This window comes from Erinaceus europaeus, chromosome 20 (genome assembly GCF_950295315.1).
Source record: "Erinaceus europaeus chromosome 20, mEriEur2.1, whole genome shotgun sequence".
NCBI lineage: Eukaryota > Metazoa > Chordata > Mammalia > Eulipotyphla > Erinaceidae > Erinaceus > Erinaceus europaeus.
In genome coordinates, this window is record NC_080181.1 from 37,777,078 (window position 1) to 37,803,643 (window position 26,566).

The following is a 26,566-nucleotide window of genomic DNA, read 5'->3' on the forward strand; positions in this document are numbered from 1 at the left end:
TTTCTGCAAAGCACTCTCACCCTCATTATGCACCGGGACCTGAAACCCCCACTCCTACCCCCACTCCTACCCCTTAGAGTCCTTTGCTTTGGTGCAATGCACCAATCCCAGTCCAAGTTCTACTTTATGTCTCCCCTTTCTGTTCTGATTTCTCAACTTCTGCCCGTCTTTGAGATCATCAGACTTTTATCTATCAATGTACTTGTTCTGTCTTTTCAGAATTAGCTGTGTTGGGATGTCTGCTGTGATGTGCCCTTTGCAGATATGTCACCTGTGTTTCTCTGACTCGTGTCTCCACTACCACAACCACTATGCACTTTTATATGGTGGAACCATGATATGGACTGAGTCTGCCGTCCTATCTGCTACCCTGCTCCTGTAGAGAAGTGGAAAGTAGGGTCAGCAGGGCTACTGTTGGAGATTTAATGTGTGTCCCTTTCTCCCTCCCCTCCCCCCCTCCCCCCAGGTGACTGATATGTTGCTGGAGCTCTGTGTCACTGAGTTGGAGGACGTTGCCACAGACTCACAGAGTGGCCGCCTGTCCTCTCAGCCTGTTGTGGTGGAGAGTAGCCATCCCTACACAGATGACACCTCTTCCAGTGGCACAGTGAAGATACCAGGTATTTAGGGTCTACACTAAGACAATGGGGCCACTGCTTGTAGCACTGATTTTTGTCTGTAATTGCCTCTTATAGAAGCACCCACTGCCATTTTATAGGAAAGAAGCTACATTATTATATTACAAATAGTTTTCTTCATATTGTAAAAAAAAAAAAATCTCCTCCCCAATAAAATATGGTACAGAACTTAATAAAAGTAGAGGTTTAGCCATTATCAAACAGCACCTTAGTCTTTATAACTCAGGTTCTTGTCCATGTTCTGACTGGATGGCTTACCTTTTTTTTTTCTTCTTCTTGTTTAACTAAAAAAAAAAAAAAGGTTATAAGAGTATAGGGTATAGTTCCACAGCACACCACCACCAGAGTTATGTGTTCCCACCCTTCGACCCCTTAAAGCTAACCACCATAGTTTTTTTTTTTTTTACAAGTTCATGTGTATCAGTTCTCTAGACTCCATATATGAGTGAGACCATTTTGTAGCTATCATTCATCTCTTTGCTTACTTTGCTAAGCATAGTCATTTCTAGTTCCATCCATTTTGTCCCAAAGGACACAATAGCATCCTTTCTGACTGCTGATTAATATGTAGTTGAAAATATGTACCATAGCTTCTTTAGCTGGTCAGCTGTCGACACTCTTCGGCCACTGTGAATAAAGCTGCTATCAATATGGGGGTGCATATGTCCTTTTGGGTAAGTGTTTGTGTGTCCTTTGGGTAAATACCGCAGGGTGGTATTGCGGAGTCGTGGTAATTTTGTTTAAGGAGTTTTCATAGCATCTTCCAAAGGGGCTGCACTAGTTTGCATCCCCACCAGCAGTGTTGCAGAGTCCCATTTTCTCTACAACCTCACCAGCATCTGTCATTTTCTGCTTTGTTGATGTAAGCCATTCTCAGCAGTGTAAGATTTAATCTCAGTGAAGTTTCTGTTTGCATGCCTTTTATAATAAATGACTGTTGGTATGCTTCTAATTCTGCTTTTTAAAACCCCTTCTGTTTCATTTGGTTTAATCCCTCCTGCATTCTATTTACATAACACTGTATTCTATTTACATAACCTCTGTTAACAAGCACCACCCTCCCTCCAGGGCATTGGTGGTTCAGTGGTAGAATTCTTGCCTGCTCCGCCCCCTCTCCTTGTCATACCCTGATTTTCACCAGTCACTTTTCTCTCCACCCTCTCTGAGGCGCATCCTGTTCCCACCCTACTGGGCTAGTATATTTATAAGGACAAGATTGTTTTTAGTTGTTAGTTTAGCTTAGCTTGGTATAGATTGCGCTGTGTCCTGCATGAATAAAGAGATACTGCGTACAACCCAGCCATGAGTCCCGGGTCGTCTGTTACCCGCCCGTGAAGCCAGCCCGAACGTAAACAACAAATGACGTGGAACATTTCTTCATATGTCTGCGGCCATGTGTATGGATGGCTCACATTTCTGAACAGTTTCTAATGTGTATATCCTATTCCTAATTTTTTAAATTAATAATTTGTACCACTTAAGCTTGGTTTAATCTGTAACTTCCTTTTTTAAAAAATTTTGTATTTGTTTATTTTAATGAGAGGTATAGAGAAAGGGGAGAGAGACCAGAGCACTGCTCAGCTCTGCTTTATGGTGGTGCTGGGGATTGAACCTGGACTTTGGAGCCTCAGGCATGAAAGTCTCTGCATAACCATTATGCTGTCTCCCAGACCTAATCTGTAACTTCTTCCTTTGTTTTCTTCAATAGTTCTCTGTTGAAGCACTCAAACTTTAAGCCATGGGCTCCCTGCACTCTCCCCTCAGCCTACACCTGCTGATTCCCTTCTCCTGCTGAGCTTCTCTCTCCCTGTCCCTCAGCCTGCTTTTCGGCAAGTTCTCCCTGATTCAAAGGCTCAGTTAATTCACTGCGTAGGCCAAACTGTTGGTTGTTATGATTCAACCTCTGGAAGCTTTGGTGTCTCCAAGTCTCTCTTGTGATAACAGCAGCTACTGAGTTCAGTGCCTGAGGTCCTGAATTCACTGGGAGTTGCACAATGAATCGGTTCTAGCTACTTCACTTCCTTCTTATTTGCTAGCTAGAATGCTCTTTACAGAAATATTTCCTTGGGAGTTGGGCAGTAGCGCAGCGGGTTAAGCACACATGGTACAAAGCACAAGGACCAGTGTAAGGATCCCGGTTCGAGCCCACAGCTCCCCACCTGCAGGGGTGTTGCTTCATGGGCAGTGAAGCAGGTCTGCAGGTGTCTTTCTCCCCCCCCCATCTCTCTCGATTTCTCTCTGTCCTGTCCAACAACAACAGCAGCAATGACAACAATAATAATAACAAGGGTAGCAACAAAATGGGAAAAATGGCCTCCAGGAGCATTGGATTTGTAGTGCAAGCACTGAGCCTCAGCAAAAACCCTTGAGGCAAAAAAAAAAAGAAAAAGAAACATTTCCTCACATGCCTTAGTTGGTTACCCAGCAGTTCTGTTTACACAAGAAAGAATAAAAGCTTTGAGTCTTTCTTTTTGACTTTATCATTAAAGGATAAATTGGTTCCCTATCATTTTTTTTTTTTTAAGATTTATTTATTTTAGTAAAGAAAATGGAGGAAGGTACTGAAGAAAGTGAAGAGGGACAAAAGAGGATGAAAAGATAGGAACAGAGCAGAGCATTTATATACCACTGCATATAAAGCTTTGGGGATGAGACTTAGGGCCTTACACATGCAAGTCCTGAACTCTGCTGCTCTAGATCTACTCAGTGTCTAGTGCATGCACATTACCACTGAATCATCTCCGTAGCCCAACAGTTTTTTTTTTTAATTAGTGATTTAATATTGAATTGCAAAATTATAAGATAATCGGGGTATAATTCCACACTGCTCCCACCACCAGAGTTTTGTATCCTCATCCCCTCCATTGGAGACTGCTGTAGTTCTTCCTTATCTATCTATCTATCTATCTATATGTTTGTTTTTTTTTTTTTTTGCTTATTTCTTTTATGGTCCTGCCTTCACTTCCTTTCTTTCTTTTTCTTTATTTTTTTAAAATTCTTTATTTAGGGATTAGTGGTTTATAGCTTCACTTCCTTTCGAAACCACATCTACATGTATTACTACTTGTGAGCATCCTTCCTTTTCCCTTCTTTTCTATAAGATAAGAGAAATGGTACCTAACTTCAGGTATTTTCTAGATTTGCCTACCTTTCAGTGATGATATAAAAATAAGATCCTGGTGACAAGTTGTTTGGTCCTGGTATAATTGGAGTTCAGAGCTCTCTGGTCATCTTCCTTTATCCTTCTGGGAGTATGGACCAAAATTCTTTTGTTTAAATTTCTTTATTGGGGGATTAATGTTTTACAATTGACAGTAAATATAATAGTTTGTACATGCATAACATTTCTCAGTTTTCCCCACAACAGTACAACCCCCACTAGGTCCTTTGCCATCCTGTTCCAGGACCTGAACTCTCCCCAAAATTCTTTTTAGCTCAACATTTTTTCTCCATTTTACTAGAAAAGGATAGAGAGAAATTGAAAGAGTAGGGGGAGATAAAGAGGGAAAGAGAATGAGACACCTGCAGACCAGCTTGACCACTTGTGAAGTGTCCCCGCTGCAGTTGAGGAGCGGGGGCTCGAACCTGGATCTTTGTGCGAGTCCTTGTGCTTAGTACTATCTTCGCTTAACTGGGTGCACCACTGCCTTGCCCCACATTTTAATATTTTATTTGTGAGAGAATTAGCACAAAGCAACACTTCACTTCCTCCTATGGATTTTCCTTGCTGTTCCCATGTGGTCTCCTGTGTTGGAGATCTATCTAGAACTTAGGTATGTGAGGCAGGTGCTCTACCACCGACTTACTTCCTTGGCTCACTTATCATCCCTTGAAAGTATCAGTTGGGAGTTGGGCAGTAGTACAGCGGGTTAAGCGCAGGTGGTGCAAAGTGCAAGGACTGGCGTAAGGATCCTGGTTCGAGCCCCCAGCTCCCTGCCTGCAAGAGAGTCACTTCACAAGTGGTAAAGCAGGTCTGCAGGTGTCTATCTCTCTGTCCCCCTTCCTGTCTTCCCCTCCTCTCTTGATTTCTGTCTGTCCTATTCAAGAACAACGACATAATAACAACAATAATAATAACTACAACAATAAAACACCAAGGGCACCAAAAGGGAATAAATAAATAAAAATTTAAAAAAGAGTATGAGTTGTGTTTTACTTTCATTATCAATTATTTAACATTGGGTGGTGATAAATTTAGATCCACTGTGATTGTTTCAAATCAGCCCAGCATCAGACTTTGGTGGCCCCTTCATTTTGAAAGGGTTCTTATGGGCAATGTCCATGAAGGCTGGTGTGCCAAGACTTGTTTTACTTCTTACAGAGTTTCTGCCCTGCTGTTGTCTGGAGGACAACATTATAGTGTTTCATTCCAGATCACCGACTTTCACTGTTTCTTTATCTTTTAGTGAATAGACTAACTGATTTCATATTGGTATTTTTGGTTCAAACTTAAAACTACAGGTTTAATCTCCTGTACCACCGTAAGCCAGAGCTGAGCAGTGCTCTGGTAAAAACAAACAAACAAAAAACAGAGACCAGAGCACTGCTCGGCTCAGACTTACGGTGGAGCTGGGGACTGATGAAGCCTTGGAACTTCAGGCATGATAAAAGCCCAAGCTCCTTTTTTATTTTACTACTTTAATTTAATTTTATTATCATATTTAGTAATGAGAGATACGGCGAGAATGATGCTAACTACTGAGCTGCCTCCCCAGCCCAAGGACTCTCTTTTTTAAATATTTCACTCTATTTTATTAATATTTTATAGAGAGAAAGATAACTACTATACTGTCTTCCCAGCCCATACTTTTCTTTTTTATTTATTTTTATTATACTTTATTTTATTATTATGGTTAGTAATGAGAGTTAGAGATGAAGAGAGAGTGATTCAGGCAGGGGTAGATAGCATAATGGTTATGAAAGGAGTCTTTCATGCCTGAGGCTCTGAGGCTCTGAGGTCCCAGGTTTAATCTCCTGTACCACTATAAGCCAGAACAGAGCATTGCTCTGGTATTTAAAAAAAAAATTAAGGACTATAAGTTTTCTGCTTTTATTGTGTATGTTTATCCTGGAGATTAAATCCAGGGTCTCATTCAAGTGAGCATGTGCTTTACCACCAGCATATAAACTTGACCTGTGTCTCTTCTTCCATATTTAAAATCATAGTGTCTAGACAAGGAATACTAAATTAGAATAGCTCATGAATTAGTCATTTTTTGCTTTATGTCACACTGTGCAATACAGATGTGAACATATAGTTTCTGGAAAAATTTGAGTTGGAAATGGTCACCCAGTGTTGTTTTCCCTTGTCCCTCAGGCGCAGAAGGACTCAGAGTGGAGTTTGACAGACAGTGCTCTACGGAGAGGCGCCATGACCCTCTTACAGTCATGGATGGCGTCAACAGGATTGTCTCTGTGCGGTCAGGTATGGAGTGTGGCTGAGCGGGACTGCTAGCATTGCTAGAGCAAAATACTGCTTCATTTCTGGAGATTAAAGGAAGCCATTTAACTGCAGAATATTGCAGGTTTCATGTGTCTCTTGCCAGTACTCCCCATAAGGTGTATGTATCTGTCTTATCAATGGTGGTGGGATTTTTCCATTGCCTGGATCACTGTCATAGCAGGCCTTCCTGCTGCCTCTTACGTGGTTCTTCAGACCCCTCTGCACCACAGTATCTTGTTAAAATAATTTTTTTATTTCATAGGATAGAGAGCAATTGAGAGGGGAGGGGTAATTAGAGGGAGAGAGACAGAGAGACACCTGCAGTACTTGATCCGCTGCTTATGAAGCTTCCCTCCTGCAGGTGGGAGGCGGGAGGGGCTCAAGCCCAGGTTTTATGTGAGCCTGTCAAGATTGTACTGTACTCGCTTGCCCTCCGTTTCCCTAGTGAATTTTCTCCACCAGGTCGAGAGTGGTCCGACTGGTCCAGCGAGCTGCGTATCCCGGGGGATGAGTTGAAGTGGAAGTTCATCAGTGATGGGTCTGTGAATGGGTGGGGCTGGCGCTTCACTGTCTATCCCATCATGCCAGCCGCAGGTAAGGTGATGGCAGTGAACTTTTGGCAACTGAGTCTTGATGGCCTTTCGAGGTCAATACACACTGTGTTCATTTTAGTATTGAGTTTTGCCTTCAGTGTATTGGGAGCCATATTGCCCTCATTGCAGCAGGATCAGAACTACTCAGTGGTCAAGGTCTATTCAGGGTGTAGTCAGGGTGCTGAAGTCTCTCCTGATGGGAAATGATCCACTGCTGATTGCTGTTTTAAAACTGATTTCAGATAAAAAGTCAGGGCACAAAGACTAGTTCTGTGGCATAGACAGTGGATGTTACCATGGTGGTAATCAGACAGTTAAGACCTTTGTTGGTCAGATTGGTACAGATCTCCTTGTGGTACAGTCCTCTTCCTGTCCAACATGGAGATGTTCACTGAATTCGTTCCTCAGGGCCCAAAGACCTCCTTTCTGATCGCTGCGTCCTCTCCTGTCCGTCCATGGATTTGGTAACTTGTCTGCTAGACTTTCGACTCAATCTCGCCTCCAACCGTAGCATCATCCCTCGCCTTGCGGCATCACTTGCAGCCTGTGCGCAGCTGAGTGCCTTAGGTAAGTGCACATCTGTCATCCCATCAGCCCTACTAACTGGGAAAAGCCTTCACATAGTTCTTGTGTTTTTTGTCTGTTCATTTCAGCTGCCAGCCACAGAATGTGGGCCCTTCAAAGACTGAGGAAGTTGCTTACAACTGAATATGGGCAATCAATTAACATAAACAGGCTGCTTGGAGATAATGATGGGGAAACAAGAGCCTTGGTATGGAAATTTACATTAACTATTTCTTAGACATTTGACCTTTTGGGCAAAAAATATTGTTTTAATAGTTTGAACTTAGAATTCACTAGGAAGAGTCTCAGAGTTTCACACACACACACACACACACACACACACACACACACACACACACACACCCAGGTTTAATCCCCCGTACCACTGTAAGCCAGAGCTGAGCAGTGCTGTGGTATACACACACACACACACACACACACACACACACACACACCTTCAAAACAGCCCATTGAGTGTGGGCATAAATAGGGTTATGTATTGGACATAGTACATCTCATTGTTTTACTAGGTGAGGTAGGAAATATCACAAGAGCCCTCATCTTGTTAGACACAGGTGTCTGGGAGGAGTGACTGTACAGAAGTGAGATCTGATATTCTCCAGTGAATTTTAACACTTTCTTTTTTAATTTTAGGTTTTTCATTTCCCCCTCCATTCTTCCTTCTTCCCTTCACCCCCTTTTTGAGACTATCAGTATGCATTATTTTAAGGAGAATGGTAACAATATAATAAGTGTTTTTTGACTCATAGAAATAAAACATTCAGTTTCCTTGCAGTTTGAATTACAGTTTTGCTGCTGTTTTCTTAGAGTTTTTCAGGCAGTGCTCTGGCTGCTTTGGTGAAAGGCCTTCCAGAAGCTTTGCAAAGGCAGTTTGAATATGAAGATCCTATTGTGAGAGGTGGAAAACAGCTGCTTCACAGTCCATTCTTTAAGGTAATAATACTGATGCATTTTAATGTAATGAGAGGTAATTTCCCGGGGGAATTACAGAACTGACATGTACAGCCACCCCCCACCCCCCCCCCCGGCATTTCAGAGCTTGAAGATCGTGTGATCCAGGCCTTGTACTTTAAGTATTAGTATGCTTTGAGAGGCACAGACAAGTGGTCTTGCACTTGCGGAGTCAAGGGCTTGTATATCAGGTACATCACTATATGCCAGGTGGGAATCACCCACATCACTGGTAATGGCGAAATATTGGGTGTCTGGTGGTCACCCTGGAACAGGATGCTCCTCCATGAGGACCCACAGAAGCCTGTGATGGCAGCCACCCTTGACACTTGTTCACTGCATCTCTTAGTGCTACTGTGTTTAATTTTGATGGCTTATAGGTGCTGGTAGCTCTTGCTTGTGACCTGGAACTAGACACTCTGCCTTGCTGTGCTGAGACACACAAGTGGGCTTGGTTCCGAAGGTACTGCATGGCTTCCCGTGTAGCTGTGGCCCTGGACAAGAGGACACCATTGCCCCGCTTGTTTCTTGATGAGGTATTGCACCTAGTTTGGGGTTTGCTTTTGAAATTAAATACATATATATTCTTGATTCAGCTACAGTGTTAAAAAAAAAATAGCCAGTGTTATAAGACACAGGAACATTTGTCAAGAATACCATAAAAAAAAAATAAGCAGTTATTTTTAAGTTAAGAATTTATTGACCTGGGGAATCGGGCGGTAGTGTAACGGGTTAAGCACATGTGGCGCAAAGCACAAGGACTCGCTCAAGGATTCCCATTCAAGCCCCTAGCTCCCCACTTGCAGGGGAGTTGCTTCAAAGGCAGTGAAGCAGGTCTGCAGGTGTCTTTCTTTCCTCCTCTCTGCCTTCCCCTCCTCTCTCCATTTCTCTCTGTCCTATCTAACAGTGACGACATCAATAACAACAACAATAAAAAAACAAGGACAACAAAAGGGAAAATAAATAAATAAGTTTTTTTTAATTTAAAATATCACTATTTTTATTTATTTATTTATTTATTTATTTTATTTAAGAAAGGAGACATTAACAAAACCATAGAATAAGAGGGGCACAATTCCCATAACCCGATCTCCATATCCCATCCCCTCCCCCAATAGCCTTCCCATTCTCTATCTCTCTGGGAGTATGGATCCAGGGTCGTTGTGGGTTGCAGAGGGTGGAAGGTCTGGCTTCTGTAATTGCTTCCCCACTGAACATGGGTGTTGTCTGGTCGATCCATATTCCCAGTCTACCTCTCTCTTTCCCTAGTAGGGTGGGGCTCTGAGGAAGCGGACCTCCAGTACACATTGATGGGGTCGTCTGTCCAGGGAAGTCTGGTCAGCATCTTGCTGGCATCCGGAACCTGGTGGCTGAAAAGAGAGTTAACATACAAAGCCAAACAAATAAATAAATAAATAATTTTTAAAAAGAATTTATTAACCTGATAGAACAGGGTTATGTATTTAGTAGTTTACGCACGGTTCAATTCCTTTAGCCTCCTCTGCCTCCCCATTACTGATATGGTAAGAGGACACTCCTCTACTTCTCCTTTCCCCCTCCTTTTTTCTCCACTTCCTCCTCCTTGGTTTATTTTACTTTTATGACAGAGACTGAAGCAACTCTTTAGTTTAGGCAAATGTTAGTGCTAGGGCCTAGGCAACCTAGGGCCTCTGGAACCTCAGGCATGCAAGTCTTATTAGACTGTTGAGCTCTCCCCACCAGTGTCTCCCTAGCCTAAAGGGAGCACATTGATTTGCACACTCTTTCTCTGGGGACTGAACCTGGGTTTCCCTGTGGCCTCAGTCCTGGGTACTGGCTCTTGGAGTTGCTCTGCATGTACCTCTATCTTCTTGGATGGTGGTGACAGTTCATACCACCACCCCCCACTCCCTCCCAAAAGGGGCTACTTCACAAGCATTACTTTAGGGGTCCAGACTGGACGAGAAAGCTGGTGAAAGAGCAAAGTGGGGAGTCAGGCTGTAGCGCAGTGGGTTAAGCGCAGGTGGTGCAAAGCACAAGGACCGGCGTAAGGATCCCGGTTCAAGCCCCGGCTCCCCACCTGCAGGAGAGTTGCTTCACAAGCGGTGAAGCAGGTCTGCAGGTGTCTGTCTTTCTCTCCCTCTCTCTGTCTTCCCCCTCCTCTCTCCATTTCTCTCTGTCCTATCCAACAACAACAACAACAATAATAACTATAACAATAAAACAAGGGCAACAAAAGGGAATAAGTAAATAAATAAATAATAAATTTAAAAAAAAAGAAAGAGCAAAGTGATACTGTAACTTTCAACTAAGAGTTACGTTTTTAATAAACTAAGGACACAACACTGCCTGTATATATATATTTAATATCTTAGACTTGATTATTCTTACAGGTTTTTTTTTAATTGTCATACAGTCAGTAGTTAGTATCCTTGTATATTCTCAGATGGAAATTCTTTCTGTCTTCTTACCTCAGTATTTGTTTTATTCTTGAGACATGAGTAGAGTATTTAACTTATAATTAATTTTGTCTAGGTGGCTAAAAAAATTCGTGAGTTAATGGCAGACGTTGAAAGCATGGATGTTCTTCATGAGAGCCATGACATTTTTAAAAGAGAGCAAGATGAACAACTTGTGCAGTGGATGAACAGGTTATTATATCAGAAACCAGAAATAATTTTTGAATGGGAGAGAAGAGTTTCATGTGTAGTTCTCTGTCATGTCAACCATTGACTTGGTATTTGTTGTAGGAGACCAGATGACTGGACTCTCTCTGCTGGTGGCAGTGGAACAATTTATGGATGGGGACATAATCATAGGGGTCAGTTGGGGGGAATTGAAGGTGCAAAAGTTAAAGTCCCCACTCCATGTGAAGCCCTGGCGACTCTCAGGCCTGTGCAGTTAATTGGAGGAGAACAAACTCTTTTTGCAGTGACAGCTGATGGGAAGGTAAATATGTTTTTCTCTTTTCTTTTTTAAATTTTTTATTTATAAAAAGGAAACATTGACAAAACCATAGGATAAGAGGGGTACAGCTTCTCACAATTCCCACCACCAGACCTCTGTATCCCATCTCCTCCCCTGATAGCTTTCCTATTCTTTAACCCTCTGGGAGTATGGACCCAAGATATTGTGGGATGCAGAATGTTGAAGGTCTGGCTTCTGTAATTGTTTCCCCACTGAACATGGGCATTGACAGGTCGATCCATACTCCCAACCTGTCTCTCTCTTTCCCTAGTGGGGAAGGGCTCTGGGGAAGCGGAGCTCCAGGACACATTGGTGGGGTCGTCTGTCCAAGGAAGTCTGGTCGCATCCTGCTAGCATCTGGAACCTGATGGCTGAAAAGAGACTTAACATACAAAGCCAAACAAATTGTTGAGCAATCATGGACCTAAAGGCTGGAATAGTGCAAATGAAGTGTTGGGTTTTCTTTTCTTTTTTCTTCTACCCTTCTAATGATAAATTCAAGAACAGCTATTGCAGGGTACACTGCAATGTGTTTGAAGCAGTATAAAGCAGCATTTAAATTGTGATGTGTGTGGGGTGGGAGCTGGCTCACCTTTGCCATGCACAAAGACCCACATTCCACCTTCCAACTCCCACATAGGAGCACTTGCTTGGTGGAAACTTCACAAGTGATAGAGCAGTGCTGTGCGGTTTCCTCTGTCTCTCACCCTCTACAAGAGGGGAGAAAAAGAGAAAAAGAGGCCACCAGGAGTGGATGGATTGTGCAGTTGTAGAACCCAGCAATATTCCTGTTTGATAGGCATTTGGAAATGGCAGTCTGTGTTTTTTTCTTTTAATTAATAATACAGATTTTTGTGTCCCAGAATAGTCACCCACCTGGAGTGAAGGAAAAATATTGTATTCTTATGTGTGATTTATATGCCATCTTGCTAAAATATTGAGCATATTTATAATTTTTCTCTAACTCTGTGTGGGTATTGTTACCAGGGATTTGCATATATAGATAATTAAATCTCTTTGTTTTTCTTTATCTTAATTGTAGATGGTATCCAAGACAAAAATAGAAATGCTTCCAAGATGATACTGTTTTCAAAATGTATTTTTTAAATTTGGGATTACTAATAGTTGTAACTTTTTCTTTTGTTGTTTATATTTTTAGAGCTTTAATAAGGCCTCAAACATTCCTGTGATTTTTAAATTTTATTTCTCCGTGATAAGAATATCTAGAGCATTGATTTGACTTACTAATTACTAAGAGGATTATTTAGTTAAAAATCTGATGTTTGCATTGCTTTTTCTTGTTTCAGCTGTATGCCACTGGGTATGGTGCTGGTGGCCGACTAGGAATTGGAGGGACAGAGTCGGTATCCACTCCAACACTACTTGAATCTATTCAGCATGTCTTTATTAAGAAAGTAGCTGTGAACTCAGGAGGAAAACACTGCCTTGCCCTTTCTTCAGAAGGAGAAGTTTACTCTTGGGGGGAGGCAGAAGATGGGAAGCTGGGGCATGGCAACAGAAGGTATTAGTGTGAAAACTGCATTGTTGGTGTTAGGTTTTCTTTTTCTTGTTATAATGCTGATATGGTGTATTGGGGCTTTGTTTCTCCAAAGTAGCATTTACAGTGACTGCAAATGAAATGTTAAATGCCTTGCTGACAAACAGTTTTACATGTCAGTGGGTGGGCTTCCTACATCATCTCTCTACGATGGGAGAATCAGTTCAGAGTTTTTGAATTCTAGCTACCAAGTAATGTCCTTCCTCCCCAGTCCCTGTCATCTGATCCTGAGTCATCCACTGTATCATATTTGGTATTTTGATAATACATGTGAGACTATAATGATGAATGCAAAGGAAATGGCAGGAGCAAGGAACCCCCCCCAAATAACAGTCTTTTAAACAAAGCAAGCAAAGTTGTTTTTTGTTTGTTTTGTTTTGATTTGATTTGTTTTTGCTTTTCCTTTTACAACCAGGGTTATCATGGGGACTTGGCGTCTGCATGGTGACTTCACTGTTCCTGATGCCATTTTTTCCTGTCCCCACCCCAACTAAAATTTCAGAAAAGTGAAATACCTGGAATAGTGACAAACAGCTTTGAGACTGAGGAGCACAGAGGGAGGACTGACTCTCCCTGGCTTCAAGTTTGATTTTAAAGTTACAATCAAGAGAGTATAGTTCCAGTGTGAAAGAGTAATAACTTCACAAGAGCAGAATAGGGAGTCATAACTTGGAACAGAAAAGGAAGTTCAAAATCTATCCACAAATACTGACAGTGAATGTAGAGAAAAATGGAACTTTATTTCTCCTACAGTTTCCAGTGCAAAATTTACAGAAGTTTAACGATGGTTTATTAGAGAAAAAGGTAATCTTTAAATAATCAGTGAAACATATGGCAGATAGTGAACTTAGAATTTTTCTCTTTTACCATATTCAAAATTAACTCAAAATTCTTCTTAGAAATAACTTCCAGAAAGAAAACCTTTATGACCTTAGACCAAGTAGAGTTTTAGATGTTGATAGAACTCCAAAAGTATGCTTTATAAAAATATGTATATGATTAATTAGACCTTACAAAGATTGTATAGAAAAACTGACCATATTATCTGACACAAAAAAAATCTTTTATCCAAAATTTTTTAAGAACTTTGAGAGCTCAGTAATTAGAAATAGGTTTGAGATGAATGTGGAATAGGTGACATTCTGGTACTAGAACTCCTTAAATAACTGATTTATAGCAAGTGGGCAGCCTGTTTCTATAAAGGATCAGATAGTGATTGAATTCAGTCTGCAGCAGTCAGTTTCTTTTGCATATGCTCTTCCTCCTTCTCCTCCTCCCTCTCCTTTTTTCCCCAACCAGGGTTTTTGTTGGTGCTTTGCACCTGCATGATTCTGCCACTCCTAACAGATTCTGTCTTCCTTGTCCCATCTAGAAAGTGAGAAATGGAAAGAGAGACAGTGTTACACTGCTCAGAAAGCATTTCCTTTGCACTGTGTTCCTATGTGATGACTGGGTTTTGAACAAGGGTCCTTGGGCTTTGTACTACAGGATGAATTAGACCCTACTCCCTCTTTTTTTTTTTTTTTTTTTTTGCTTTAGCCCTCTGTCTCATTCAATCCATCTCCAAGCTGGGGTTACAGCATAGAGTTTTCTTTGTTTTGTTTTTGTTTGTGGTGGGTGTTTGTTGTTATTATTGTTGTTGTTTGTTTTGTTTTGTTTTTTTTAGAAACTCAGATAAGATTGCATTGAGGATAGGATAGAAAGACGCTCTCTCTAGGTGGTAGCAGACACCAGGTTAAGCAAGACCCTACTCCCTCTTTTGTTATTTTATTTTATTTTGACTTTTGCATAAACTTTTTCTTAGGAGGAGATAAATGATTTATAGTAGCTATATTTGTTGGTATATGTACAAAATTGCTCAGTTTTTTTGCAAATCATTTTTAGCTCGCTGACCTTCCAAAAATAGGTCATAGGTCCAGATTTTTTAAAAAATAATTTTATTAGTGATTTAATAATGATTAAAAGATTGTAAGATAACAGGGGTACAATTCCACACAGTTTCCACTACCACAGTTCCATGTCCCATCTCCTCCATTGGAAGCTTTCCTATTCTTTATCCTTCTCTGGGAGTATGGACTAAAATTCTTTGTGGGGTGCAGAAGGTGGAAGGTCTGGCTTCTGTAACTGCTTCTGTGCTGAACATGGACGTTGGCAGATTGGTCTAAACCTGGCAGTCCTTTGACCCACACATGGTCAGTAGTCTTCCAGTTGGAATTTTGACTGAGGTAGATATGATGTTTTGAATCTTGAGTTCAGGTCTGAATGAGTATTCTTGATTGAACTGACAGATGATTTGAAACAAAAGTGTAGATTAAGTGACAAATACCTTGAGTAATGTGTAAGCAGTAAACCAAGAGCTTAGTATTTAAGAATAATGCTGTGCTTTGGTTTTATTTGGTTACCTTTCTTGCAGTCCATGTGACCGTCCCCGGGTCATTGAGTCTCTGAGAGGAATTGAGGTGGTTGATGTTGCTGCTGGTGGAGCCCACAGTGCCTGTGTCACTGCAGCTGGGGACCTCTACACGTGGGGCAAAGGCCGGTATGGTCGGCTGGGCCACAGTGACAGTGAGGACCAGTTAAAACCGAAACTGGTGAGAAGACACTGGAAGGTCCCAGGTGGGAGGGGGGTGGGGGAGAAGACTACTTTGTCCCTGACTCTGGAGGGCGGGAGGACATGGGTAGCTTGCCATTGTCATCATTATTTCTTTTCTTTTTTACAATAGTTTGTATATGTATAACAGTTTAGTATATGTATATACAAGCAGTAGATGCATATTTTTTTGTCTAAGTCAAAAAGACTTCCTCATTCTTTATAAGTAGATTTTCTTTTTGATGGGGATAAAAGCCACCTTTTTAGGCAACTTTTATACTTCTATTACTATTTTTTAATATACTTTTATTTGGAATAGCAAATGTTACTTGATATTTAATTAAATGCTTTGCCTTCTAGAGGCACACAATATTTTTGGGTGAAGCAGTGAATTAAATAGCCAGCGCTCCTAGGGTGATAGGACTGCCTCATTTGGGGACACTGAGCAACTGACCTGCCTTCCACAGTTTAGGTCCATATATTACACACAGGATCATTGGGGAGTGGGGGTGAATACTGCTCAAGGCCCCCAGTGGATGCCTCAAACTGCAGATACACTGAAGCTAGCATATACTAGGTTTTTCCCTAGCTATACATATCTACATAAAGTTTAATTTTTGTTAGGCATAATAAGAGGTTAACAACAATAATAGTAAAACAGACTGATTTTAATAGTACTTGCAATAAAATTTATGTGGTACCTCTCAGAATAATAATATTTTTAAGATATTTATTTATTTTAGACACAGAAAGATAGGCACAGACCAGAGTCCTACTCTGCCACAGCATATATGGTGCCATTCATCAAACTTGGGGCCTCACTCATACACATTTCACATTCAACCCTCTGGGCCATCTCCCATTTTGAAGCCACATGTGAACCCTATGTGACTGAAACTGAGGAAGAGGGAGAACTATTGGGATAGAGAATGGTGTCCTCTGTTACGTCTTACAGGATTATTCAATTATCTGTTCTTTGTAAAGGCTTACAGGCATCTCCAAAAAAAAAAAAAAAGATTAATTGTGTTTTAAAGCCTTTCTCTGGTTGGATCTTGATGCCATCAGCTAATCCTGATGATCTCTGCTCTGCAGGTGGAGGCGCTGCAGGGCCACCGTGTGGTCGACGTGGCTTGTGGCAGTGGGGATGCCCAGACTCTCTGCCTCACTGATGATGACACTGTCTGGTCCTGGGGGGACGGAGACTATGGCAAACTCGGCAGAGGTGGCAGTGATGGCTGTAAAGTCCCCATGAAGGTATTTCTGTTTACTCAGCAGGAGAAATTGCCTTTCCAGGGGATCTTCAGTCAGGCTGCTCACTGACACTATGCATGGTGCTTAGAGTCCCAGGGTTCCTCCTGAGCCTGTAGCCTTTCCTTCTCTTCATGTGCTTTTCAGTAGTTCACCTCATCTTTACCTTCTTTGCAGGAAATTCATTCAGTATATAGAACTATCTGCAGAAAGGGTAACAACTTGTTCATACCTTTTCCATTTGCAGAGGCCTATAGATATGGTCCTTGCTGGAAGGGTTGCGTCTGACTGAACAGATGCTGTATTCACTGGACATCCTGTGGGTAACCAAGTTGAGAGACTGTAGTGCTGGGGTGGCATCAGACTGCTTTGTTCCACATGCCTTGGTACCCTGGGAATACAGTTGCCAGGGGATGCCCTCTTGTTGACAGTACTGAGAAATCGGACTTACTCTCTCCTTATCCATATACCACTTCCCTTTTTAAGAAATAATATCTTTAAAAAAAAAAAATAATAATAATATCTTTACTAGTGATTTTATAGTAATTTACAAAGTTGTAAGATAATAGGGGTATAATTCCACAACATTCCTACCACTGGAGTTCTGTGCTTCCATCTCCCTCCAGTGGAAACTTCAGTAATTCTAAGGTCACTGATATGGGTTGACTATGTATCTATATCTAAACACCCCCTCTATTTTTTTTTTTTTTTGCCCATTTTTATTCACTCTGTGGTCATGCCTTCACTTCCTTTCCAAGTCACACCTATACCTATTACTACTTCTGAGTGTCCTGCCTTTTTCTCGCAGATAAGTGAAACAGCTGGTATTTTGCAGATTCTTTTCCCTTTCAGTGATAGTATAAAAGCAAAGATACCTGGTGACAAAGGTTTCTAGTCTCAGTGGAATTGGGGTTCAGAGCGGTCTGGTCATCTTCCCCATACCACCTCCTTTGGCATATGGACCAAAATTCTTTGTGAGGTGCAGAAGGAAGAAGTTCTGCTTTCTGTAATCATTTCTCTGCTGGACTTGGACATTGCCAGGTAGACCCATACTCTCAAACTATCTTTTCCTAGAGGGTAGGACTCTGGAGAGGTGAGGTTCTGGGACACATTGGAGAGGTCAGGATGGAATCATAATAGCATCTGCACCTTGGGGGTGTAAGATATAAAGCAGGACACAATGTTTTTTGTGGGTTTTTTTAATTTTTATTTGTAAAAAGGCAAGATTGACAAAAACCATAGGATAAGAGGGGTACAACTTCACACAATTCCCACCACCAGAACTATATAGCCCATTCCCCTTCCCTGGTAGCTTTCCTATTCTTTAACCCTCTGGGAGTATGTACCCACTGTCATTATGGGGTGCAGAAGGTGGAAGGTCTGGCTTCTGTAATTGCTTCCTCACTGAACATGGACACTGACAGGTTAGTCCATACTCCCAGCCTATTTCTCTCTTTCCCTAGTTTGGCAGGGATCTAGGGAAGCGGGGCTTCAGGACACAATAGTGGGGTCATCTGCCCAGGGAAGTCCAGTTGGCATCATGTTAGCATCTGGAACCTAGTGGCTGGCCTCCAGTTTCCTTGTTTGCAAAATTAAAGGTAGAGCCGAGAAGGTAGAAGGTTGGGCTTCTGTAATTGCTTCCCCACTGAGGACACAATGTTTAATAGACAGGAACCGAAAAGTAGGAATAGAACAAATGAGAACAGAGACCCAGGGGTGGAAAGAAACTAGGATATCTGTTTTAAGTATGTTCCTAAGTGCCCAAATCTTTAGTAGACTTTGCTTGAGCTTGATAGCTAACATGGAGGGTGACTAGAAATATTGTCTGGAAGGATAGAGTCACAGTAGAGAATAGAACTTTAAAGCCAGATTATGGTAGAGAGTCACTCCCAAACTTGAGCTGGGGTCCATGTAAATTCATTTTTATAAAACACAAGAGGGTAGGGGTAGATAGCATAATGGTTATGCAAAGAGACTCTCATGCCCAAGGCTCCAAAGTCCCAGGTTCAATCCCCTTCATCACCATAAATCAGAGCTGAGCAGTGCTCCGGTAAAATAAAATAAAATAAAAATTAAATTAAAACACAAGAGCCTGTATAACCTCTGAGTCCCTGTCAATCTGAGCTCATAGTCCAAGGTCACAGCTGAAGACATCCTAGGCTGCATTCATTACAGGCCCAACCAGTCTTCCATGAGTGTCAGGGAAGGATGACCAAGCCTCCCTTCAGAGAATGGGGCAGTCCTTTTCATTGCTAGTTTATTAGCGACAGTATGGTCCTGGAGAGGCCCACAAAAGGGCTTATGGTGGTATTCCTGATGGAAGTGACCAGTTATAGTGATATGCTACTTCCATTACTCCCATATAGATATGATACTTTAACCACATTATGGGTTACATAGGATTTCCATAATTATGAAGACATTGTCATTATGGACTTTGTTATACAAAGGAAAGATTTAGACAGTAGTTTCCTTCAAGGATCAGGACATTGGGTACTGGAGGGGGGAAAGCAGTAGAAGGAAGTGTTAAAAACCATTTCTGGGCTGGGTGGTAGCACAGTATGCCCTGGCTCCCCACCTGCCGGGGGTGGTCGCTTCACGGAAGTGAAGCAGGTCTCCCCCTCTCTGTCCTCCTCTCCTGTCTCAGTTTTTCTATATCCTATCCAACAACAACATCAATGGCAACAATAACAATAACGACAACAGCAAGGGCAGCAAAATGGGAAAAATTGCCTCCAGGAGCAGTAGATTCATAGTGTAGTCACTGAGCCCCAGCGATAAGCCTGAGGCAAACACACACACACACACACACACACACACACACACACACACACACACACACACTACTGCTAAGAGGAGTGTGTGAAGGTCATTACTGATGTTCTCATGACTGGGTGTGAATAAGGAGGGAAATAATAAACAGAATCAACTGCTTTAGTTAGTTTAAAATCTCATGTAAGAACTTAAAGTCTGAGAACAATCATAGGTGATAGAAGCCTAGCATCCTGGGTAAGGAAGTGGAAGAGTAGGAGAGAGGTACTGGCTCTGGACGCGAAAGATCTAGACCTCTGAGTGTGCAGGCATGGTGGGGTACCTATTCTGGCATGATCTAGGTCACGCTTGATTGGATTATTCTGGACTGAAGGACAGAGAAAGTCTGAAGACCAGGACTCTGATCCTCATGGCTACTCCTTCCTCACGACCTTCTGTTCCTCACTGTGGACCCAGGGATCTGAGATAGTGGACTTCCATATCCCAAAGAGGAATGGAGTTGGAGAAAGTGATCACAGACCTTAAGCTGTGATGTTTCTATTCCCTAACACATACTGGGTCTCTGGGCCCAGTGACGTGGCTCAGGGCCTTGTCTCAGTACCTGTGCTTCATTCAGAGGCATGCTATGCTGCTTACCAGTTATATGAACCACTTTTTTTAATTATATTTTTATTTATTTATTTTTACCAGAGTACTGGGTAGCTCTGGCTTATGGTGGTACAGGGGATTGAATTTGGGATTTTAGGACCTCAGGCATGGAAATCTAATTTTTATTTTTTTGTATTATTTACTTACTACTTCTAAGAGTCATCACTGGGGCTTGGTGCAGGCACTGTGCATCCACTGCTCCTGGAGGCCATTTTTCCATCTTATTGGATAGAACAGAGAGAGGAGGTAATGATGGAGAGAGAAAAATAGATACTTGGCTGATCTGCTCCGCTGCTTGTGAAGCATCCCCCCTGCAGGTGGGGAGCCCAGGGGCTTCAACACTGATCCTTGTGCAGGTCCTTGTACTTAGTACTCTGTGTGCTTTAACCAGATGCACCACTGCCTGACTCCTAGCATGAAAGTCTTTTACTGAACCACTGTGCTATCTCCTTAGCCTGGAGTATGGTTTTCTGAATAATCAGCATAGGAGAGGAGGGTATCCCAAGGTTCTCTGTTTATGGCAATTATAAAAAAACCTTGACTAAGTCCATCCAGTCTAACTCAAACTTTTTCTTCTAGATCGACTCTCTTACAGGCCTTGGAGTGGTGAAGGTGGAGTGTGGATCCCAGTTTTCTGTTGCCCTTACTAAATCTGGTGCTGTCTATACTTGGTATGTAAGATGTTGTGTAAATTTTTTTAAAACCAGATTATTTCATAGTTCAAGTTACGTTAAATTCACTATTTTGTATTGAAATATAATTGATGTTGGAGTTTGACTGGTGCTTCTCTGAGGAGGGTGGGGACGGAATGGTGAGGGAAATGCTTTCGCGCTTGTCAGTTCTGTTTCCTCTGTGCAGGGGCAAAGGTGATTATCACAGGCTGGGCCATGGATCTGATGACCATGTCCGAAGACCTCGGCAGGTCCAAGGGCTACAGGGGAAGAAAGTCATTGCCATTGCTACTGGCTCCCTGCACTGTGTGTGTTGCGCTGAGGACGGTAGGTGGAACTCAGCATTGTAACACAGAAGCCTTTAAACCCAGAGATAACAGGTGGCTGAGAAAGGGCAGGATGCAGTGATACTAATTGTAAAATATATCTGTGTAGGCAAAACCCCACCTCTTTAATCTCCAATCCCTTCAGTGTTGACACCTGTAAATATGTTCATGGCTGTGCAGATTAGTGCTAACTGCAGGCTCAGTAATGCTGTTTTATGGGGCTGGGAAGACAGTTTGCCTGGATAGTGGGCCTGCTTTGTCATGCCCATGACCCAGGTTCTAGCCCAGCCCCCATCACACTGGAGGAAGAAGCTTTGGTGCTACGGTATCTTTCTCTCTGTCTCTGTCTCTGAAAAAGCTGACTGAGAGTGGTGAACCCCTGGTGACAACAAAGACAAAAAGGCAGATTGTAGACTGTACTTCTGCTGGTGTCTGGGAAGCTAGATTTAATTTAATTCCATTTATGTATGTGAAAGGTTAGGGTTAGGGGTTAGGGTTACCATTCTCTTAACTGACAAGAGACCTCACTGGGCCTGACTTTTCTGTACAGTTTATTATCTGTTGAAACCTACTTCCCTCTGGGAGTCTGGAATAATGGTGTGTACTGGGCTTATATGAGTAGCCCTGGGTGCAGACTGTCTAGTAAATTGGCCCTGAAAATACTGCTTTACACATGTTGTTACAACTCGATGCTGGGGAAGTAAGTAAACTCAGTGGGACTCCACTGAGAGAGGACTCTTAGAAGTGTACAATTGATTTCCCTTAGGTATCACTCTTTGCCTTTCCCCTTGGCTGATTTTGCTATGAGTCCTCATTCTCAGTGTAAAGGACAGTTGCTCTGACTGGCATATGAGCTGAATCCTAGGAGTTCTAGTGAATTATCAAATCTGGGGTGGTCTCAGGGATCCTCAACACTATGAGCAAAGAGACTTTCAAATGGAATTAAGGTTGTGAATTAGCTGACTTTCAATGAAGAAATTCATCTGGATTAAATCCTTCAAAACAGAAAAAGAGGCAAAATGCCAGAGAGATGTGATAAAAGAAGGGAAAAGAGTGATATTTTTTAACTGTTTGAAGGCTTCAACCCACCATGTTTAGCTTTGAAGACAAAGAGACAAAGAACCTGGGAATGTAGGAGTTCTCTGCAACTGGTAATAGATAGCCAGTAAGAACATAGGCCCACAAAAAACTGAATTCTGCCAAAAGCTTGAGTGAGCATGGAAGTAGGTTTTTCCTTTAGAGCCTTTCCCAAAGGTGCAGCCTGCTAATACTCCATTCCTACCTAGTCAAGTTTAGGTTGCGTTTCTGACCTACTGAACTAAGAGATTATATGAGTGTTATTGAAGGGTTGGCATGGTCCAGGAAGTGGATAAAGCATTGGACTCTTATGCATGAGTCCTGGGTTCAATTCCCAGCACTACATATGCCAGAATGATGACTTTGTATTTCTTCCTCCTCCTCCTCTATGTCTGTCTCATAAATAAATACGGGGGGGCCAAGCCTTAGCACACGCAGTTAAGTGCATATAAGTACTAAGTGCCAGGACCTGTGCAAGAATCTGGATTTGAGCCCCTGCTTCCTACCTGCAGGGGGAAGCTTCACAAGTGGTAAGGTAGATCTGCAGGTGTCTGTCTTTCTCTCTTTCTCTTATCTCCCACCTTCTCTCAGTTTCTCTGTTCTACCAACAAATGGAAAAAGTGCCCACCAGGAACAGTGGATTTGTAGTGCTGGCACCAAGCCCCACTGATAGCCCTGGAGGGGAAAAGAAAAAAAAAAAAGATAAGTCTTAAAAATAAATAAATGAGTTTGGCTTCCAGTTCTTACATGGGAGAGGAGTTTCCCTTGCCCATCAAATAACTTGTGAAGTCAGATAGTTCCTGACACTACATAGAGATGGCATAATGCTTAAGGGGCTCAGTCCCATGTGGATGCCCCCATACCCACACCTTCAAATGCCTTTCTTTAAAAAATTTTTTTAAATACTTATTTATTTATTTTCCTTTATGTTGCCCTTGTTGTTTTTATTGTTGTTGTAATTATTATTGTTGTTGTTGATGTCATTGTCATTGTTGGATAGGACTGAGAAATGGAGAGAGGAGGGGAAGACAGAGAGGGGGAGAGAAAGACAGACACCTGCAGACCTGCTTCACCATCTGTGAAGCGATTCCCCTGCAGGTGCGGGGGCTCGAACCGGGATCCTTATGCTGGTCCTTGTGTAAAAAAAAATTTTAAGGGGCTGGGTGGTGGCACACCTGTTTAAGCACACACATTACATATAGTGCACAAGGACCCAGGTTCAAGCCTCTTCTGCAGGTGGAAAGCTTCATGAGTGGTGAAATAGGACTACAGGTGTCTCTCTGTCTTTTTCCCCTCTATCTCCCCCTCCCTTCTCAATTTTTCTCTGTCTCTATCCAATAATAATAATATATAATTTTTTCTATTAATTAGTGGGAGAGTGGTGGCCAGAACATCACTCTGGTGCAAGTGATGCCAGAGATTAAACTTTAGGCGTTATGCCTGAGTATAATACTCTACCCATTGCCACCTCCCAGACTGCACAAACCCTTTGTCTGGTATTTCCTTCGTAGCTTCAATTTATGTGTCTTTGTTCATGCAGCATTCTTCATTCATCGTGTGACATGCAGTCTTTTTTTAAATTTATTTTTTATTTTATTTATAAAAAGGAAACATTGGCAAAACCATAGGATAAGAGGAGTGCAACTCCACACAGTTCCCACCACCTGATCTCCATGTCTCATCCCCTTCCTATTCTTTAGCCTTCTGGGAATATGGACCCAAGGTCATTGTGGGATGCAGAAGGTGGAAGCTCTGGCTTCTGTAATTGCTTCCCTGCTGAACATGGGTGTTGACAGGTCGATCCATACTCCCAGCCTTTCTCTCTCTTTCCCTAGTAGGGTGGGCCTCTGGGGAAGTGGAGTTCCAAGACACATTGGTGGGGTTGTCTGTCCAGGGAACAGCATCTGGAACCTGGTGGCTGAAAAGAGAGTTAACATATAAAGCCAAACAAAAAAGTTGAACAATCATGAACCTAAAGGCTGGAATAGTGCAGATGAAGAGTTTGGGGTGAGGGAGGGGGTCCTCCATTTTGTAGATAGCTAGTAGGCATATTTTAGTTATATTCCAAAGGGCCTGTGGCTATACTAGTTTTCTTTTTTTTTCCTTTTCTTTTTCCCCTGAACCTGTAATCTGGTATGCAGGTAGATCCAAGCTATTGTCTGGGGAAATGATGTCATGGCTGGAAAAGGAACAGAAAGTTGGATCAGTAAAGAGAGTACCTCCCTAATATGGAAAACGGGTATAAATATTATTATTGACTGTAAACCCCATCAATTCGATTTGGTCTGGGGCCCATATTCAGCTTAGGAGCCTATGTGACCTCTGCATCCGTGTAGATCTGAACTCACATTCTGTGGTCATGAGTAGGAACATTCCAAGCTGCCCCAATATTGACCTATCTTCCTCAGGTGTAGCATAGAGTACACCCTTCAGAGGATGGAACATTCTCTACCATTGTTGATCCAGGTTGAGGGCAAGGTCCTATGGGGGCCCACAAAGGGGTCTATTTTGTTGTTCCTGATACAGATGACCAGTAACAATAGAGAGAGGAATTTATTTGAGGTCTAGGCTCATCAAGTCTGTTTGGGAATCTCAGAACTCCCTGACTAGGGTCCCAGCTGATGGGGTGGCCTGATAGTGACTAAAGAGTCATCATTAAAGTATGCCAGTCTCTTGACATACAGTCTTTTATTTCATTAACAATGTTATTAACATTACTAATAGCTTGGTTAAGGTTGTGTTCATGAATATCATGAATATTCTTTGTAATTAATGAATATTTGGGGGAAGTATTTGAAACTGTCCCTTTTCTCGTTGAATTTAGTCTTAATCTGTTTATGTTTGATATTCATAGTTTCCTAAGTTACCTAATAAGTTAACATATAATCTATTACTGTTTCTTAGTTTTATTCTCAAATTGTGTCTTATTGACTACCTCTGTATCCTTATATGTGTCTCTATCATTCATTGAATGTTTTTTCCCTCTCTCTTTCATTGAGAGCTTAATGGTTTACAGTACAGTTCTTTGCACATGGGCACAATTTCTTATCTCACTAAGATCAGTGTCTGCAAAGCACTCTCACCTCTAAATTAGGTCCATTATCAAGCACCAGGACCTGAAAGTCCCCCACCCTCCACCTCTCTTCCTGTCCTTCTTCCATAGAGTCCTTTGCTTTGGTGCAGTACAGCAAACCAGCCCAAGTTTTACTTTGTTTCCCCATTCTGTTCTTTCTTAAATTCTGCCTGTGAATGGGATCATCCCATATTCACCCTTCTCTTTCTGACTTATCTCACTGAACATGATTCATTCAAGCTCCATCAAAGATGAGGTGAAAGAGATTCACTGAATATTTTCTTGTTTTCTGACACAATAAGATATCTCATCCCCATCCTGCGTCATATTGGCCTAAGCCTAGAATTGACCTTTTCCCAGGAGCACAAATGTCTCTAGAGGAGATTGGCGTTAGCAAGATAAAATCTGGTAAATAGGGCTATCACCTCTCATAGGACTTCTGCCTGGACAGAGCTAGGGGATTTATATGCAAATAATACACATCTACATTTTAAAAATTTATTTATTGGGAAACTAATGGTTTACAGTCAATAGTAAAATACAATAGTTTGCACATGTGTAACATTTCTCAGTTTTCCACATAACATTTCTCCACATAGTAACATTTCTCAGTTTTCCACATAACACTTTAACCCCTGCTAGGTCCTCCTCTGTCCATATTCCAGGACCTGAACCCTCCCCCCAATCCCAGAGTCTTTTATTTTGGTGCAAGATACCAACTCCAGTCCAAGTTCTGCTTAGTGTTTTCCTTTCTGTTGTTATTTTTCAACTTCTATGATTGAGATCGTCCCATATTTTCCTTCTTTTTCTGGCTTATCTCACTTAACTACATCTATTTTTATTTCTGTATCTCTGCTTATAAATTACAAAACTATACATTCATATATAGTGTGGGGGGGGGGCTATCCAAGAACTTCTTTGGGTCCATGCTTATTTCCTTGAACCAAGTTGTTGAACTGTTTAAAACCCAGATTCTTGTGCCTCTGATTAGAGAAGCATCTTAGCCAACAGTGGCTTTCAACAGCATTGGGAAATGTTGCTTCTGAATGTTGTGACATGTAGTCACACGTGAAGTTAACAAATCAGAAAGTTGATCACTAACACCGACTTGAAGGACAGTGATGGTTGTTGGTAGTGGGAAGATGTTTTGGTTAAGCCTTTACTGGTCCTACTTCACGTTCTAAATTCACTTTATTTAGGTGAGGTTTATACATGGGGCGACAATGATGAGGGACAGCTGGGAGATGGAACGACAAACGCCATCCAGAGGCCTAGGTTGGTAGCTGCCCTTCAGGGTAAGAAGGTCAACCGTGTGGCCTGTGGCTCAGCACACACCCTTGCCTGGTCGACCAGCAAGCCTGCCAGCGCTGGAAAGCTGCCTGCACAGGTCTGTACTGGTTGGGCCAAAGGGGCTGGTGTGTAAGTTAGGACAAGTACTATCTGTATT

The 26,566-nt window shown here is 42.0% G+C and overlaps 1 protein-coding gene across 4 annotated transcripts in view; it reads left to right on the forward strand.

Annotated features, from left to right (window-relative positions):
• HERC2 (HECT and RLD domain containing E3 ubiquitin protein ligase 2) overlaps positions 1-26,566 on the forward strand; it is a 206,635-nt gene that overhangs the window by 163,523 nt on the left and 16,546 nt on the right. For all 4 annotated transcript variants that reach the window (XM_060179237.1, XM_060179240.1, XM_060179238.1 and 1 more), the window contains 15 exons: positions 467-620; positions 5,956-6,063; positions 6,544-6,675; positions 7,083-7,241; positions 7,328-7,446; positions 8,067-8,192; positions 8,591-8,746; positions 10,725-10,840; positions 10,940-11,138; positions 12,464-12,678; positions 15,128-15,305; positions 16,397-16,558; positions 20,552-20,643; positions 20,831-20,970; positions 26,319-26,506. In XM_060179237.1, the coding sequence (XP_060035220.1) occupies positions 467-620; positions 5,956-6,063; positions 6,544-6,675; positions 7,083-7,241; positions 7,328-7,446; positions 8,067-8,192; positions 8,591-8,746; positions 10,725-10,840; positions 10,940-11,138; positions 12,464-12,678; positions 15,128-15,305; positions 16,397-16,558; positions 20,552-20,643; positions 20,831-20,970; positions 26,319-26,506 (2,244 nt within the window). The remainder of the gene's footprint in view (positions 1-466; positions 621-5,955; positions 6,064-6,543; positions 6,676-7,082; positions 7,242-7,327; positions 7,447-8,066; positions 8,193-8,590; positions 8,747-10,724; positions 10,841-10,939; positions 11,139-12,463; positions 12,679-15,127; positions 15,306-16,396; positions 16,559-20,551; positions 20,644-20,830; positions 20,971-26,318; positions 26,507-26,566) is intronic.